The 18,025-nt window shown below is 36.8% G+C and overlaps 1 protein-coding gene across 1 annotated transcript in view; it reads right to left on the bottom strand.

The window, feature by feature from the left end:
- FSD1L (fibronectin type III and SPRY domain containing 1 like) overlaps positions 1-18,025 on the bottom strand; it is a 70,444-nt gene that overhangs the window by 10,645 nt on the left and 41,774 nt on the right. Inside the window, exons 9-13 of the mRNA XM_089913494.1 lie at positions 17,690-17,819; positions 12,056-12,156; positions 11,350-11,601; positions 5,550-5,638; positions 725-843 (exon numbers count right to left, since the gene is read on the bottom strand). Coding sequence (XP_089769620.1) covers positions 725-843; positions 5,550-5,638; positions 11,350-11,601; positions 12,056-12,156; positions 17,690-17,819 — 691 coding nt within the window. The remainder of the gene's footprint in view (positions 1-724; positions 844-5,549; positions 5,639-11,349; positions 11,602-12,055; positions 12,157-17,689; positions 17,820-18,025) is intronic.

The following is an 18,025-nucleotide window of genomic DNA, read 5'->3' as shown; positions in this document are numbered from 1 at the left end:
ATCCCTTTGCAGCAGGTAAAAAACTGAAATCTGGGTGATTTTAAGCTATTTTGTCTAGAAACTTCCTATCCACTTTCTTTTTTGAGTTATAACCATAAGAGAAATATCACAATATTTGGAAAAGAGAAAATGATATTCAATCCAGTCAAACAAAAGAGGATAATTTAGCAAACCTCAGCTTGTTTATAAAAGGGGAAAAATAAACTATTGTTAAGAAAACCTTTCTAGCACCCCCAAACAATTATTTCCATTTTTAGAAAACCACAGAGGACTGTATAGTTTTCAAGCTTCAGTGTAAGAACTAAATAACAGGTAGTGATGACATTAAAAAAGAGAAAGTACAGAGGAAAGAAGATTTAAATGCTTTTCCCTCAGGTCCTAGGGCTACCATATGTAACTAAACGTATTAGAAGAACCAAAGTAATCCAAGAAACACAAAAATGAGTTTCTATGTAACTACTTAAACACTGCCTTTTTCTCCCATTTACTCTTCAAAACATCAGTTTCTTGCTCGATGTCTGCTTGCTTCCCTGATATTGCTCAGCAGGTTCCTGTGAATGCTTCATACTAGATGCTTGATGCTAACAGATTCCACACCTTAAAGCAGAATGTAGCAAACCTGATTTCTACCACTCAAAAATTTCTGTGATTAGTAACTGCACAGAAAAGGCCACCCATTCAAGAAGGGGTGAGGGAAGGTAAACATATTCTGAATAGGCATTACTGAGTAATATTGTTTAGGCTGCTAGCCGAACCAGTCATTCCATTTTCACTTTTCTGAAGTGTTCTCACAGCACTTGGAACCTGCATCCCAGTATTCAAAGAAAGTCCACCGCACCAAACCTAAGAAAGGACAAAAACAAAGCTTCAGTCAGATTTCAAATCAAATGAAAACTTAAATGATCCTTATATTTCTATTTGCAAGGCAAAATGCCACATAAGTGAACATTATCAAATTCCAAACTGATAACCTTTGTATGTGAACTGAGGGGAAGTGGAAAGGCTAACTCAAGAGTCTTCTAGAACCAAAGAAATCTTTTAGACTTTCCAAGAGACCAAAGGAAGTCTTTATGAGAGCAGAACCCACTGGAGCTGCACACAAGAAAGGGAAGTAAGGGCTGTAGAAATTTAGAGACTAAATTGGATTAATCTAGGCAAAAGACATTATCATTATTGATGCTAATGTTCACAACCAAGAGAAGTGCACAAAGAGTCAACTTCTTTACCCCAATTACTGCTTTAGATTTTGATAACGAGGTGTGGCCTGACACTATAGGAATTTAACACCCCTCTGTTAACAGAGTAATTCCATGAGTTTCTTCCCTAGCTTGTTAACAATAAGAACTCTTTTATAATTCTTTAAGGTCGTCAGAGGAAAATGCAAATGACAATATCCAGATACACTTGCCATATTCTATTATCATAAATGTGAATGAGTTTATGAAACATAAAACTGCTTCACTTGTGAACAGAGCAGCTGACATTCAGTAAACTATAACTTATTTGGAATACAGTCAAGAGAATTAAAATGTGAAAATATGAATCAGTTAAACTGTCATCAACTGCCATTTATGTAGCAGACATAAGCATAAATCGAGGGAGAGTCTAGAAATTTTTTAAGTATTCCCAACTTCAACTATATCCTAAAGTATTAAATATTTACTAAGTAACTATAGCATAGTTACAAAGAATTTGCTGACCTGTGAAATGTATAACTATATAATTAACATTCTAAAATATTAATGACAGAAGGTAATGATAACTCTTAAAATACAAAAACAATACAAAAACATGGGACTTCCCTGGCGGTCCAGTGGTTAGGACTCTGTGCTTCCAATGCAGGGGGCACGGGTTCGATCCCTGGTCGGGGAACTAAGATCCCGCATGACACGTGGCATAGCCAAAAAACAAAAAACAATATGGCACAAATGAACCTATCTACGAAACAGGAACAGACTCACAAACATAAAGAACAGACATGTGGTTGCTGTTCTTTATGTCTGAGGGATGGGGGGGTAGGGGAGGGATGGACTGGGAGTTTTGGGTTAGTAGATGCAAACTATTATATATAGAATGGATAAACAACAAGATCCTACTGTATAGCACAGGGAACTATATTCAGTATCCTGGGATAAGCCATAATGGAAAATAATATAAAAAAGAATGTATAGGGGAGTTCCCTGACAGTCCAATGGTTAGGATTCGGCACTTTCACTGCCAAGGCCTGGGTTCAATCCCTGGTTGGTGAACTAAGATCCCGCAAGCTGTGTGGCCAAAAAAAAAAAAAGAATGTATATATGTGTATACCTGACTCATTTTGCTGTACAGCAGAAATTAATACAACATTGTAAATCAACTATACTTCAATAAAAAATAAATTAAAAAATATAAAAGCAACTGATTATAAAACTACTATCTTATTTTATTGAAAATTATTTGATTTAAAAAAATATTTACTCAAAATATCTAGCACAAAGGTGGAAGGGAAAATCAATGGAGAAAGGTTAGTCTTTTTCAGTAAGTGGCACTGGAACATGTGGACATTCATATGCAAAAAGGGATAGGGAGGGTGGGAGGGAGACACAAGAGGGAGGAGATATGGGGATATATGTATATGTATAGCTGATTCACTTTGTTATAAAGCAGAAACACACCATTGTAAAGCAATTATACTCCAATAAAGATGTTAAAAAAAAATAGATCTCAAACCATGCTATATACCATATATAAAAGTTAACTCAAAATGGATCCCAGACCTAAATGTAAAACCTAAAATTATAAAACTACAAGGAGAAAACAAAAGAAAATATCTTTGTGGCCTTGAGTTGGGCAAAGCATGATCCATAAAAGAAAAAAAATCGATAAACTAGATTTAATCAAAATGAAAAACTTCTCTTTGAAATGTCAAGAAAATGGAAAAAAATCAGAGACTGGGAGAAAATATTTGCAAAACATTTATTTGATAAAGGATTTATCCAGAATACATAAAGATATCTTAAAACTCAATAATAAGAAAACAAGTAACCCAATTGTAAAAAATGAGCAAAATATTTTAAGATACTTCACCAAAGAAATTATACAAACGGCAAATAAGCACATGAAAAAAGCATGACATTCACTAATGTAATTACAGTTTCATCATTTGGAATAAAAAAACAATGAATAAACTCACTACCTACTTTCCTGAGATAGACTCAAATTAAACATGAAATCTACCCTTTTAAAAAGCATATCTGAGGGCTTCCCTGGTGGCGCAGTGGTTGAGAGTCCGCCTGCTGATGCAGGGGACACGGGTTCGTGCCCCGGTCCGGGAAGATCCCACATGCCGCGGAGCGGCTGGGCCCGTGAGCCATGGCCGCTGAGCCTGCGCATCCGGAGCCTGTGCTCCGCAACAGGAGAGGCCACAACAGTGAGAGGCCCACATACCGCAAAAAAGCATATCTGAGACTTAGGGGAAAAATAACTTTGAATTCCACATGGTAAAAATACTGTCCTTGAGTGACCAATTTGGAAAAACAGTCAAAAATATATGCAGAGGTTAAAAAGAAAATAACCTTTCCAATATCCCTAAGTATGGTACTACAAACAATAACTTTATTCACTAATCATTTTTATTTTTTAAGGGAAATCTAGGAGTCTTCGTTATTAGCATTCTTTTAAACTTATTTTATGACTTTATGGTATCTAGGGTAAATAATCATTATCAATTGTGAGATTTAAAAGTACTGTATTTTAAACCCACATATAACCTGAATACTTTATCCTTACAGTTTAGGAGTTACAGTTGGGGGTGACTGTCGAAGAACACACATATAAACATTCCACCAAGTCTGCAATGGAAATACACCATCCTGATCTGTAGAAGCAGCCCCCAAATTAAGGAAAGTTCTAGCCAGAATAATGATGATCTTAACTGGATTGCAGAACTCCCCACAGTGGCCTAATCTTATAGGGAAATGCAACAGATAAAGGAATTAGGAGAAGCAGTAATATTTCCTTAATAAAAATAAAAATTCAAAACCAAGTTTCATTTTGTGTGGAAAATCATGACTTTTTCTCAAATTGAGTAGTCCTGAAATTATACACGTGTATATAGACATACATATATTCAGTCTACCACACACAGATAGTCATCTAATATTTTACAAAGATTGTACTGCAGTGGAAAAAGGATGATCTCAGTAAATGGTCCTGGAATAAGCAGCTATCCATATGGAATTAAAGAACATATTTCAACCCTAACATCATACCAAACATATCATTTCTATATTGTACTTGTATTGTAAATGCAGTCTATGTCTAAATGTATAAGGAAAATTTTGCTTTTAGAAGAAAACACAGTATTTTCATGACGTTGGGAGTGAATAAAAATTTTTTAGACTGAACACAAAAAGTGCTAACCATAAATGAAAAAACTGATAAACTGAGCAACATAAAAATTAACAACTTTTGTTCCTCAAAAGACACCAATAAGAGAGGGGAAAGGAAAGCCAGAGTGGAAAAGATAACTGCAATACATATATCTGGCAAAAGACTCAGACTATAGAAATAACTCCAAAACAATCAATAAGAAAGAGGAAGAAAATCCAACAGAAATACAGGCAAAAGACTTGAGCAAGCATTTCACAAAAGAATATATCCAAACAGTCAATAAACATATTAAAAGGTGTTCAACAGCACTAATCACCAAGGAAATGCACATGAAAACCACAATGTAATATATCATACCCATTAGAAGGATAAAAATTTTTAAAGAGACAATACCAAGTGTTGATAAAGATGTGGAGGAATTCAAACTCTCATATACTGCTGCTGGTAAATTGGTATAACCAACGTCTTTGGAAAACTCTACTACAGTTGGTTACACACATACCATATGATCTAGTAACCTCAATCCTAATTATATACCCATTGGAAATACATATACATATCTACCAAAAAACATTAACAAGAATATTTATAGAAGTTCTATTTGTAAATGTCTCCAATGGGAAACCACCCAAGTATCCAACTAAATTAGAATGGGTAAATAAATTATGATATAGTCATATAATGGAAAACTATACATATACATACAACAGAAAACTATGTGAACTATCACCACATAGAAAAACATGGATAAATCTCACAAACATAATATTGAGCCAAAAAGATACTGTATGATTCCATTTATACAAAGTTGAAAAGAAGGCAAATGAATTTATGGTACAAAAACTCAAGACAGTAACCACTTTGGAGGAGGGCCTTTAGGGGCTGGAAATGGGCACAATGCTCCATTTTTTGACCTAGATGCTGGTTACAAAAATGAGTGTGGTCCTATGAATATTGATCAAACTACACGCTTATGGTTTGCAGACTTTTGTGTCTTAACACTTATTTCAATAAAATATACCAAAAATATACAGACAAACACAGATTTGGGAGAGGTGGACTGGGGAAAGGGAGAGGAATATAAAGAAAAAATAAGGTATTGTGCTTCCCCAAATACACAGCGTAGATTGTTCTCCTTAAAGTTGCCAAACCAAATAAAATATAAATTATGTACTAACCATGAAACCAGGTAGTACTGGCTGAGTAAATTTTGTCTTAAAGGAATACAACAACTGTTTTGAGTTTGCATCATAGAAAGAAAGTTGACCTAAAAGGAAGGAGAAAAAAACGTCTGATTTATTATTGAAAAAAATCATAATATCTAATTAAGTCTAACATAAAATCATGCATAAAAAGTAATAACCAAATGCACATTTTGGCATTAATTTTTTTGTCACTATGAGGACTGGACTTAGTAATTCTCACTTGCAAATCAGTAGTAAATATGCTTAAGAAAAAGCGCAAATCCAGTTTTCTTTCCCTGGTTTTCAAGATCTCCATAGGGCTTGCATAATCTGGCACTATTCTACTTACTCAACTATAGACTATTTATTTTATTATTATTTAACAAATGGCTTTCTTAGCCCAGTAAAAGCCATGGTTATTTCTTCTTCATTTTTATTATATAATCAGCCTTTCCACCCAAATCCTATCACCATTTAAGGTTTACTCTATGAAACTTTGTCTTTTAATTACTTGAAGCCATGCTTATACCTGAGTTTCTGAAATCATGGTATAGTTATCACCGCTTCAACTTTGTTAATTCTTAAAATCTCCTCACAGTCCGTCTTTCAACAATGATCATGCAACTAAATCACTCTTTCTGACCACCTAACTGTCCAACCTGATGGTATCCTCACAACTGTTATCACTTCTTCAAACTCTTCTCTCATGACTATTCTCTTGGTTTGTTTCCTAATCCTGAGGATATCTTCTGTCTCTTTTTCTCCTATTCTAAATGTAGGTGCTTAAAGCCAGAAACAGGGGCATCAACAGTGGTCAGACTCCCAGGGAGGAAACAGATCACCTCATTGCTCTTTCAAACCCATCTTTCTAGATGCTTCTCACTTAACCTCTCTGAGCCTCAGTTTCCTCATCTGTTACATGAGATTAATAATTCTGACCTTTTAGGATAGTTACAAGGATTAAGTGAGAACAATATGCAAAAGGAGCTTAAATCCATACCCAACATGTAATATGCACAGCTATTTCTATTAGTGGGAACTCTTAGTGATTCTATAAAAATAGTCATATGTTAATTAAAAAAAAAATAAGTGTAGATGCTTGTCCAGGCTCTTTCTCTCTACAATGCTCCCACTGCTGCCACTAAACAGAGAAGAAGAGAAAAGAAACTAACATTTATGCCTACTATTAAATAACTGGGTGATTTATACACATTACCTCAAAATATCAAGCAACCTATATATGGTCACAAAGTTAGTACACAGCAGAGCAAGAATGCTTAACTCTTCTGTGCAATATTCACTGGCCATTCGTGATGCCATTTTCTAATATTTAGCTTCAGCTAAATAATGCCACATGGCTGTCCTGCTGGCATCTCATCTTTCCCCAGGACTCTATGCTCCCTATCCTGTTGATGATACTATCACCCTGTTGATCACGCTGGATGAAACCTCAGTCATCTTCAGTTCTTCAGTTCTTCCAATCCATATTTAGTTATCAAGTCCTATGAATTCTACTTTCACACCATCCAATTCATTCTTCTTGATTCCTCACTGCTCAGATCCCTCTTACCACTAATCACTCAACAAATACTTATTAAGGGCTCACGATGTGAAGCACTTGTCCGGCAATAAGGACATAATACTTAACAAAACAGACATGGTCCTGTCTATATAAAGACCACCTCCTTGAAAAGTCTTCCCCTATCAATGTTTGCAGTCTCTTCTACATTTAACTATTTACTGTCTAATATTTCTAAAACTATATTACAATCATATGACTACAGTTTTCTAAAATGAACAGAAGCCCCCCCACCAACTACTAAAAAGAAGATTAGCCTATTATTATTTTTCAAGGCCCTCAGAATCTGATCCCATCCTATATTACAATTTCTTCCTATACCCTATGCTCTAGGTTAACAATTATACTTCTTACTACTATCTTTAAGGAACCACCAAGTATGGGAAAAGAGAAGATAAGCAAACGCTATCTTGGTAGTTGAAAAAGAAAAAAAAAATGTACGCCAATAAATTTACTAGTTATCCTGAGGAAAATATTTATCTGATTCAAAAGGAGTAAATAAAAAAGATGCAGCAAAACTGACATGTCATCACTATCACTAAAAATAAATCAAACCAAAATCAATTTGTTTACTTTTTTGTTTGAGTAACCAGGTTGATGCCTCATGGAATCATCTGGACACAATGTTAACTAAAATGGTAAAACTTCGTTTTATTAGCTCTAAGTGTCAACTTGGAGAGAAGCATTTAGGGAACTTTTGTTCCCTAGTTCAACAGTACCTCATCTTCAAAAGTTTTATAAATATTTAGATGACAGTAGAGAAGATACTTATCAAATACCTAACTCAAAAAGCCTAAAGAAATTTTGCAAAAAATAACCCCACCAAGTTAATTTTTAGATGATCTTAACAGGAGGGAAAGATTGGCCAAATCTATTAAGATGAAACTTAAGGACAAATATAATATTCTTCATTTGAGTTATAAACAACAAAAAAACACCCCTACACTGACAATATCAGAGAAAAAAAGATAATCTGACAGAACTGCATGGAAAAAGATCTAGTGGATTAGGTGGCTACAAGCTCAATATTGATCTACAGTGCTGGTAAGTCATATTACTAGAAATTATGCGGCCAAATCACTAACCTATGAAGGTCAGAAGTTGTGTGTTCTACTTTGAGAACCAATCTTTAAAATATATAGACATAGCATACAACCACAGGAGATAATAAGGGTTTGGAAAAATTAAATTATAAAAGGAACAGCTAATGGTATAGGGAATGTACAGTCTGGAAAAACAGGGCAAGAGAAGCAATGTTAGTAGTTTTTAAACAAATAAGGATTATACAGTAAGTCCCTTACATACGAATGAGTTCCACTCTGAGAGCGTGTTCGTAAGTCCAATTTGTTCCTAAGTCCAACAAAATTAGCCTAGGTACCAAACTAACACAATTGGCTATATAATACTGTACTGTAACAGTTTATAATACTTTTCACACAAATAATACATAAAAAACAAACACAAAAGTAAAGAAAACATTTAAAATCTTACAGTACAGTACCTTGAAAAGTACAGTTGTACAGTACAACAGCTGGCATACAGGGGCTGGCATCAAGTGAACAGGCAAGAAGAGTTACTGACTGGAAGAGGGAGAGGAGGTGGGAGATGACAGAGCTGAAGGATCGTCAGCAACAGGAGATGGAGGGCAAGCCGCAATTCCACTCAGGGCTGACGTTGATGGCAGAGGTTCTGGTTCCTTGCTTGATTTAATTCTATCCACCCTCTTGAAAAACGATCCAGTGATGTCTGGGTAGTAGCTCTTTTTTTCTCATTATAGATGACACGGTAGCACTGGATTGCATTCTGAATTCTGCTGCAACCTTTGTATACCGTTCTACGTTCCGGTCCTGTGCCTCAAAAACTAACAGTGCCTCCTCAAATAAAGAAAATCCCCTTGCCATTTCCTGCGTCATGAATCTCTTCAGTTCTTCAGTTACTTCTTCTTCCTCTTTTCTCGTCATCCTTTCTCTGGGCCTCCAGTTCAATCAAGTCTTCATTAGTAAGCTTCTTGTGTTGCACAGCAAGGAATTCATTGAAGTCGTCCTCTTGCAGATCTAGCGCCAGCTACTCGCTGAGGGTCACTAAGTTGCTGAAGACCTCTTTGGACTCCTCATCCACCTTCTCAAATCCACGAAAATCATGAACAAACTGTGGGCAAAGGTTCTTCCAAACCTCATTCATGGTAATGGCCATAACCTCACGCCAAGCAAAGCCCATATTTTTTATGACCTTGTAGATGTTACAGTCCTTCCAAAATTGCTGCAAGGTTGTTCCTGATCCGTCACTTGCCTTTACTGCCTGATGAAAAGTGTGATGTAAATAATATTTCTTAAAAGTTGGTATAACTCCCTGGTCCATAGGTTGGATGAACAACATAGTATTTGGTGGCAGATGCACTACTTTGAGGTTGGGATGAAAGTTGTCCATGAATGGGGAGCGGCCCAGAGCACTCTCAAGCAGCAAAAGAATGTTGAATGGGATGTCCTTTGCTAAGCAATATTTCTCTACCTCCGGGATAAAGTGGTGGGAAAACCAGTCCTGGAAAATGGTCTGTGTAACTCAGGCTTTGGGGTTACTCTTCCACAAAACAGGAAGAGAGAGCTCTTGGCTATGTGTTTAAGGATTCTTGGGTTCTCTCAGTGATAAAACTAAGAGAGGCTTCAGCTGCATATCGCTGGAAGCACTGCCACCAAACAACAGAGTTAGCCTATTCTTTGCTGCTTTATAGCCTGACATCAGCTTTTCCTCCTTACTGATGTAACTTCAGTCTGGCATCCTCTTCCAGTACAGTTCTGTCTCATCCACATTAAAAACCTGCTTGGGTAAATATGTGCCTTCATCAATAATTTCTCGAAGCGTTTCAGGAAATTCCCGAGCAGCTATCATATCTGCACTTGCTGCCTCGCCACTTACTTCTAGGTTTTGAAGGTTGGCTCTAGCCTTGAGCCGATGAAACCAGCCATGGCTGGCATTAAAAGGTGTGCCCTCTGATTCTTCGCCACGTTTCTTCTTCAAGTCTTCATAAAGGCTTTTAGCTTTCTCTTGAATCAGCATTAAGCTGAGCAGGACTCAGCACTGATGTGGATCCTGCATCCGCACACTGAGAAGTTTCTCCATCTCCTCCATCACTTTTCCACGCTTTTTCAATATTACTGTCGACATCTTCGGCACAGCAGACTTCATATGTCCGATCTTGTCCTTGTTCTTTAGAATTGTGCTGATGGTTGAACAACTCGCGTTATAAGAATGAGCGATGTCTACCATCTTTTCACCTTGCTCCACTCTCTCAATTATTTTCACTTTTGTTTCCATCCTTATCGCTTGGCTCTTCTTAGTAGTACCAGCTACATCACTGCTGCTTTTAGGCTTGCTTCCTGACATCCTGGGCTTGAAATAAAGATACCGTACTACTGTACCCTATACAGTGCTGTACAGTAGAGTACACAAAAGCACAACCACTTGTAGAGGACGTATACACGTGACAATGTACACTAGACTCTTGAACTAACTTACATGATTGGACATGCGAACGCACATTCACATCTTTGAGAGTTCACAACTTGAAGGTTCATATGTAGGGGACTTACTGTAATGTAAGTATGAATTAGGGAACATAATTCTGTGTTTCTTCAGATGTCAAAATTTAAGAGCAACAGTCTCAGAAGTTACTGAGAAGACAAAGTGAGTTGATTTAAGAAAAACCTTCTAACCAAGTGTTATCCTACAGCGAAACAGGCTGCCTTCTAAGACAATTAGCTTCACACAGAAAAGTTCCAGCATAGGAGTTGGCAACTACTTGCAGATATAATGTAATGAGGATTTTATACTATGTGGCAAATGGATTGGGTAATTTCTAAGGTCTATTCCAACTCAAAAAATCTGACTCTACCACTCTTAACAAGTAATAAAACAAGGTAAAGGAGGAATTAAAAAGGGCATAAGAAATTTTAAGGCTCAAGACTAAAATTAGCAAAATCTCTTTTTCAAACTTACTTAGTATATTATAGATGAGTGCTTTTGCAGGCCTGCAAGCAGACATCGCGTGCCCTTTCAGTCAATTACAGAGCTGAAATTATGTTTGTGATCAAATCCTAGAAGGTCAAAATACCCTTACCACAATACTAATGGAAATTCTGTAGAGATGATTACTAATGAAAAGTACTGAAATACAAGCAACGATGATGAAATAACTTAGGAGAAAATCAGTAAACTTACCCCCATCAAAATCACAAAATACACCTATTCTTTCAGGAACTGTAACATCCAAGGCTTTGACTTTATTATTATGCTTTGCTGCAAATGTGTTTTGTAGCCAGTTGTTGACATGGATACACCAACTAGTGTTTGTCTTTCCTAATTGGTCAAATTTCCCCAAAGTCTTGTATGCTACTCCCACGCTGTAGGATTTACAATCCTTCTGGGCCTTGACCTCCCAGTAATGTTGTCCACTTTCAATAGCAGTGTCTCCTACAAAAGATCAGAAGGTAAATTTGACTCTTACCTCTTCCCTATGAGTCACAGAGTTTTACCTATATCTTGTCCCACAAAATGGCACAAAAAATCTGATTCAGGAGAAAAATCATGCTAACACACAGACACTAAATGCAGAGTATCTGCTATAATGACTTGTACATTTACTGCTAACTCTTCTGAATATAAAAGGCTTCAGAACTTTTCTTCATTACTATCTTCTCAAGAGTTATAAATGTGGAGCACTATGTAAACTGAAGCAGAATTTAAAACATATCAATAAAAAGACAATTTGAAAACCCACCAAAGTAATTAAGCTTCAAGAGGGAGAAACTTTGGCAACAATTCATTCAATACACAGGCAGCCACTCCACCACTGAGTGTAAAGTCCACCAATGTGACTATGATGCCTTTAATCTGAGATAATGAAGAACTATTATGTTTATCCTACCCAGCACTGTATATGATTCCCCAGTAAAACGATCTCTGCTGCCTCTTACTGCTGGTGGCCTGGAGCCTATGGATGTCCGTTTAGGGGATGGTGTACCACTTCTAGATAAACAGGAACAAAAAGAAAAACAAATATTCTATGTCGCACATGTTTCACAAACTAAAATTACAAATCAAGAAATGAATCTTTCTAAAGATTTCTAATCACGCTGCACAAATAGCAACATTTAATTTTATTTGAATTATTTATTATTAAACAGATTTGTCAATTATAACACTTAAATGTAAGAAGTCATCAACGTAAAGCATGCTAAAAACACTAATACCATGCAGACTGAGCAAGGCTTGTACAAAGAACATACAGTTGAAATATGAGACAATACAAAAAGGGAAAAAAAAGAACTCAAGGGAAAAAAAAAGAACTCAAGAAAGATAATGGATTCTAGCTTACATTTCTTGCAGTTAAATTTAGATGAAAAGCAAGACTTATTTTGGTAGGAGAAATGCTTTATAATACGTTATTATCCTGTGCATGGATTTGGGTAATTGCTATTTTTCTTTTTAAGACTTATTAGAATCAAAACTAAATAACCTTTTTTATAAGCAGTAGGTATTGGGTTGGCCAAAAGGTTCGTGCAGCTTTTTTCCATAAGATGGCTCTACTAGCGCTTAGTTGTCTTTAACTTCATTCGAAACAGTTTTGTTAGACTATATTGTGACAGCTATCATATTAGTGTGCATTTAAAAAAAACCATCAAAATCGGTGAATTTTTGTGTAGTCAGTTTAATACTGAAGATGGAAGAAAAAAAGCAACATTTCCAGCATATTATGCCTTATTATTTCAAGAAAGATAAAAACGCAACTGAAATGCAAAAAAAGATTTGTGCAGTGTATGGAGAAGGTGCTGTGACTGATCAAACGTGTCAAAAGTCGTTTGCAAAGTTTCGTGCTAGAGATTTCTCACTGGATAACATACCACGGTTGGGTAGGCCAGTTGAAGTTGATAGCAATCAAATCGAGACATTAACTGAGAACAATCAACGACATGGGAGATAGCCAACCTACTCAAAATATCCAAATCAAGCACTGAAAATCATTTGCATGAGCTCGGTTACGTTAATCGCTTTGATGTTTGGGTTCCACATAAGTTAAGTGAAAAAAACCTTCTTGACCATATTTCTGCGTGCGATTCTCTACTGAAACATAATGATAATGCTTCGTTTTTAAAACAAATTGTGACAGGCAATTAAAAGTGGATACTGTTCAATATTGTGGAAGGGAAGAGATCATGGGGCAAGTGAAATGAACCACCACCAACCACACCACAGGCCAGTCTTCATCCAAAGATGGTGATGTTGTGTATATGGTGGGATTGGAAGGGAGTTCTCTATGATGAGCTCCTTCCAGAAAACCAAACAATTAATTCCAACAAGTACTGCTCCCAGTTAGACCAACTGAAAGCAGCACTCGATGAAAAGCGTCCGGAATTTGTCAACAGAAAACACATAATCTTCCATAAGTATAACGCAAGACTACATGTTTCTTTGATGACCAGGCAAAAACTGCTACAGCTTGGCTGGGAAGTTCTGATTCAACCACTGTATTCACCAGACACTGCACCTTTGGATTTCCATTTATTTCGGTCTTTACAAAATTCTCTTAATGGAAAAAATGTCAGTTCCTTGGAAGACTGCAAAAGGCACCTGGAACAGTTCTCTGCTCAAAAAGATAAAACGTTTTGGGAAGATGGAATTATGACATTTCCTGAAAAATGGCCGAAGGTAGTGGAACAAAATGATGAATACACTGTTCAATAAAGTTCTGGGCGAACATGAAAAATAGGTATTTTATTTTTACTTAAACACTGAAAGAAATTTTTGGCCGACCCAGTGTTTTTGTTCTGTATCTTTTCTTCTTAAAAAGAAAAACAGCAATTACCCAAATCCAGGCACAGGATAATATCAAGTATTATAAAGCACTTCTTCTACTAAAATGGACAAGATGCAACCTGCCCTCCCTTTATCAAATTATATGACACGGTAAACTGGACAGCATTAAGGCCTCTCACTAACTCCCCAAAACTCAAAATAGATCAAATCCCAAAGATGTTTAAAAAAATAAGATTTCAATTATATCAAATCACTGCATTCATAAAACAAAAAAAATTTATAACTTACCAGTAGTAAAGAAATAAAGGGAAAGCATGGCAAAAAGAAAAACAGATGTAACTGCTAAGAATGGCAGCTTAAATTTCAGAGAAAAATTAAATAAGGAGATGTCTTCCTTTGCAGCATTCTAGACTTCCAACCCTAAGTACATTTTTGCAAGAAGTACAACAGCTGTTATTGTTTTAAAGCAGCGGTCCCCAACCTTTCTGGCATCAGGGACCGGTTTCGTGGAAGACAATTTTTCCATGGACCAGGGGAGGGATGGTTCAGGTGGCAAGGCGAGCGATGGGGAGCGATGGGGAGCGGCAGATGAAGCTTCGCTTGTTCACCTGCCGCTTACCTCCTGCTGTACACCCCCCCCCTCCCAAGACGACCGTTATCGGTCACGGCCAGGCCCGGGGCTTGGGGACCCCCTGTCTTAAAGCAAACATGATCCCATCCTTTAAAGACACCTCAGTCACTCAACTATCTGAATTAAGCCTCTTTGTTACCTCTACTCTGGATTGTTTTACCAGCTTCCCAGATGATCTCTCTGCTACCCAATTCATTTGTTCACTGTTACGAGATAAACCTAACTGATTCTCCTACTTTAAAATCTTCAAGCACTTTCTTACTGCCTACAAATGACTTGGCTTGGCTTTTCAGGTTCTTCTTGATTTGGGCCCACTCTGCTTTTCCAGCCTTCTCACCTCTGGAGAGCACTATCCAGCTAAATATAGTCACTCAAGTGTCCCTTAAACTCAGGCAATCTGCTTCAGTGCCTTTTCCTTTCCTTGCTCCTTCTCTCACTGCAAGTCCAAACGCTACACATTCTTCTACTTATTTGAGAACCAACCTAAATACCATTTCACTAATGAAGGCTTCCCAGATCCTACCAGGCTAAATGACTTTTCTGAAGAGTCCAGCTCCAGGCCAAAATCCTATGTATGATCTTTCAGGCCCAACAAGAAGCAATTATAAATGCTTGCTTCTCTACCCCAGACTTGGTACAGAGCTAGTTCACTGGAGTTTCTAGAAGCAGTTGCAATACCCCCTGCAACCCCAAGCTCATATGAATGTCTGCATTCCTAGATTGGGCGCCTGTATTCAGAGGCCCCCTTACAGCAGGGGGCCCCCAGCTGAGACCCTTTCCAGCTGCCTCTTCAGAGACCTCCTTAAAAAGGGCAGGGGTCAGGGAGCAGTCTGAAGACACTTTTCTCCACTCTGTCTCAATACTTTTCTACTCCTAACCTTTCCCCCTCTCTCATTTCCTTGGCCTCAGGTCCATAAAACAATAGGAGAAGCCTTTTGTTGGGGCCTTCCTGGGCAGTGAGATGACCCTCAGATACTCACCATCTGCCATCTGCTCTCATTTACCTAACCCTCACCCTGAGCCATTCTGTTGTGAAAAGTGGAACCCTGGGGGGAGCTAACACCCTTTCCTTTGTGGCCTCTAGCTTATACTATCACAGTAAGTGCACGAAGTCTTGATTGTTACTTTCAGTTTGGCTTATTGTCCTAACTGACCACTTCAACGTGCGGCAGCTCAGGAAATCTTTCTTCCTCTAAACTCCCTGATTCACACATACTATTACACATAATCTCTATCTTGTATTATTGTTATTTATATGTAGAGATATATCTCATCTACATAAGTTAGGGCAAATTCCTTGAAGGCAGGGACAGTGTTTACCCCTATAAACTCCAAAATATCCAGCTGACATCCTGCAGTGAACAAATATTTATGGAAAGAATAAATGTATGTAACATTCCAGAAGTAGCCTACATAATAAAATACTCTTAAAAGGAGGGAAGAGACAAAGAGAAATAACATGATGAAATTCTACATATAAGTATCCTAAAAATCTCCAAATGACCAAATGAAACTTCACTGATTCTATTAAATCCAGCAGCACTTTACAATTTATAATACACTATGAAATCACTTTCACCAATAATAAGCAAATAAACTAGAAAAAAGAAAAGATAATTTTGAAAAGAGAACACATTCTGGTTTCTGGGAAAGATACGCAGTATCTTCAAATTAGCACATTATTACTTGTGCAATTTGAAGTGATTCATCTTTCTGGCACTGTCCTAATAACTTCAGTAATGACCTTTATTTTTTATCCTTGATGCTTCTGAAACTGCATGATTATTATAAAACATAGGACACTTCAAACCTGCCTCATGTCAAATATATATAAATGCAAAGCTGTAATGTTAGATATATTGAATACAGCACAACAAGAAAGGTGCCAAGTATAAGTAAATGCAGAAAAAAATCAGATAAAGGAAAATAATTCAAGAAAGACTTTAAAGCAGAGCTTATTGTTTTGTTATCGTATACAACATAATCCAAATAATATACAGCACATTATAATGCTGTAAATTCAAAACATAAGCCACCAATACAGACAGTCTACACAGACCAATATTTTAGCTTATGAAGGCTGCTGCAATGGCTTCTGCTTATTGGTTAAAGAAAAATAAAAGTTATTCAGCCAAGCTAGATATACTAAGTCCTAGAACTATACAGACATAGATCATCACCTTGTATGTTTCTTCAGTGAAGTAACATGGGCACTGTCAGATAAAAATAGGCAACTGTTAAGAGACTGCTTTACAACTTAAATTTAACAGTTTATAGTAAAATTAGATCAAAAGCCTGCTGAGGAATTTCTTTTGATTCACTGTTTAACTCACAGTGATTACCTTATTTTAGTTTGAGCAAAATTTATCTCTGTTTAAAGAGGCCCCCATACTTTGAGACTATCTAAATAAGTCCTACAATAATAAAAGGTCCCAAGCCTGCCTCTTTGTTCATAAGGCTGCTGATCAGGGGCCAGACACTGGGACTGTACATGGTAATAGCTGTCATTCACTGCAGACCTTCGGGTAAGACAGGTGATCTATAAGTCTAAAATTCAGGAACTATTGCTAGGGATTTCTCTCTAAGCAGTTCAAAGTGCTGTAGATATAACTTTAAAGTAATGGAATACTGAAATAAAAGGTGTAAGAAGAGGATTAGGAAAGAAACTTAAAAAAAAGTAATGAAAAATGTTAATGACAAATTCAAGAACTGATAATATTATATTCTTCACTTTGGTGTTACTAATAAGAATTTTTTTAACATCTTTATTGGAGTATAATTGCTTTAAAATGGTGTGTTAGTTTCTGCTTTATAACAAAGTGAATCAGCTATACATATACATATATCCCCATATCTCCTCCCTCTTGCGTCTCCCTCCCACCCTCCCTATCCCACCCCTCTAGGTGGTCACAAAGCACTGAGCTGATCTCCCTGTGCTATGTGGCTGCTTCCCACTAGCTATCTATTTTACATTTGGTAGTGTATATATGTCCATGCCACTCTCTCACTTCGTCCCAGCTTACCCTTCCCAAGAATTTCATTTTAAGTTATTGTCAAGTAAGAATCAATGTACAAGCATTTTATTCAGATAACAGATTTAATAAACTAGCTTACCTGCCCTTGTTCTCTTTTCCTTTAATTTTGCTTTCTTGACCTTTTCCTCCAGTAGGATCCCACTCTACACAGGTATCTTCAACTCTCAGGTTCAAATGGGAGGATGAGTTATCCAAACTGAAGTTAAGTGCTAACCAAAACAACATTTCAATTTTTTAAAATGTAGCATATCTCTAGTTTCTGAAGCATAACCATCATCACATTGTTTTCCTACTCAATGGATTTAACACTGTATATAGAGAATAAAGTTCCAATTCCTAATCCTAAAATTTAAAGTCTACAACGATAAAGCCATAATCTACAAATTCCTACTCTATTTCCCATTATTCTCCTCTA

The sequence above is a fragment of the Delphinapterus leucas genome, chromosome 6, assembly GCF_059928025.1.
Source record: "Delphinapterus leucas isolate spDelLeu-1000000601 "Yukka" chromosome 6, BTC_Dleu_Yukka2, whole genome shotgun sequence".
NCBI lineage: Eukaryota > Metazoa > Chordata > Mammalia > Artiodactyla > Monodontidae > Delphinapterus > Delphinapterus leucas.
Note: the sequence above shows the minus strand (reverse complement) of the source record. Positions and strands in the feature narration are given on the sequence as shown.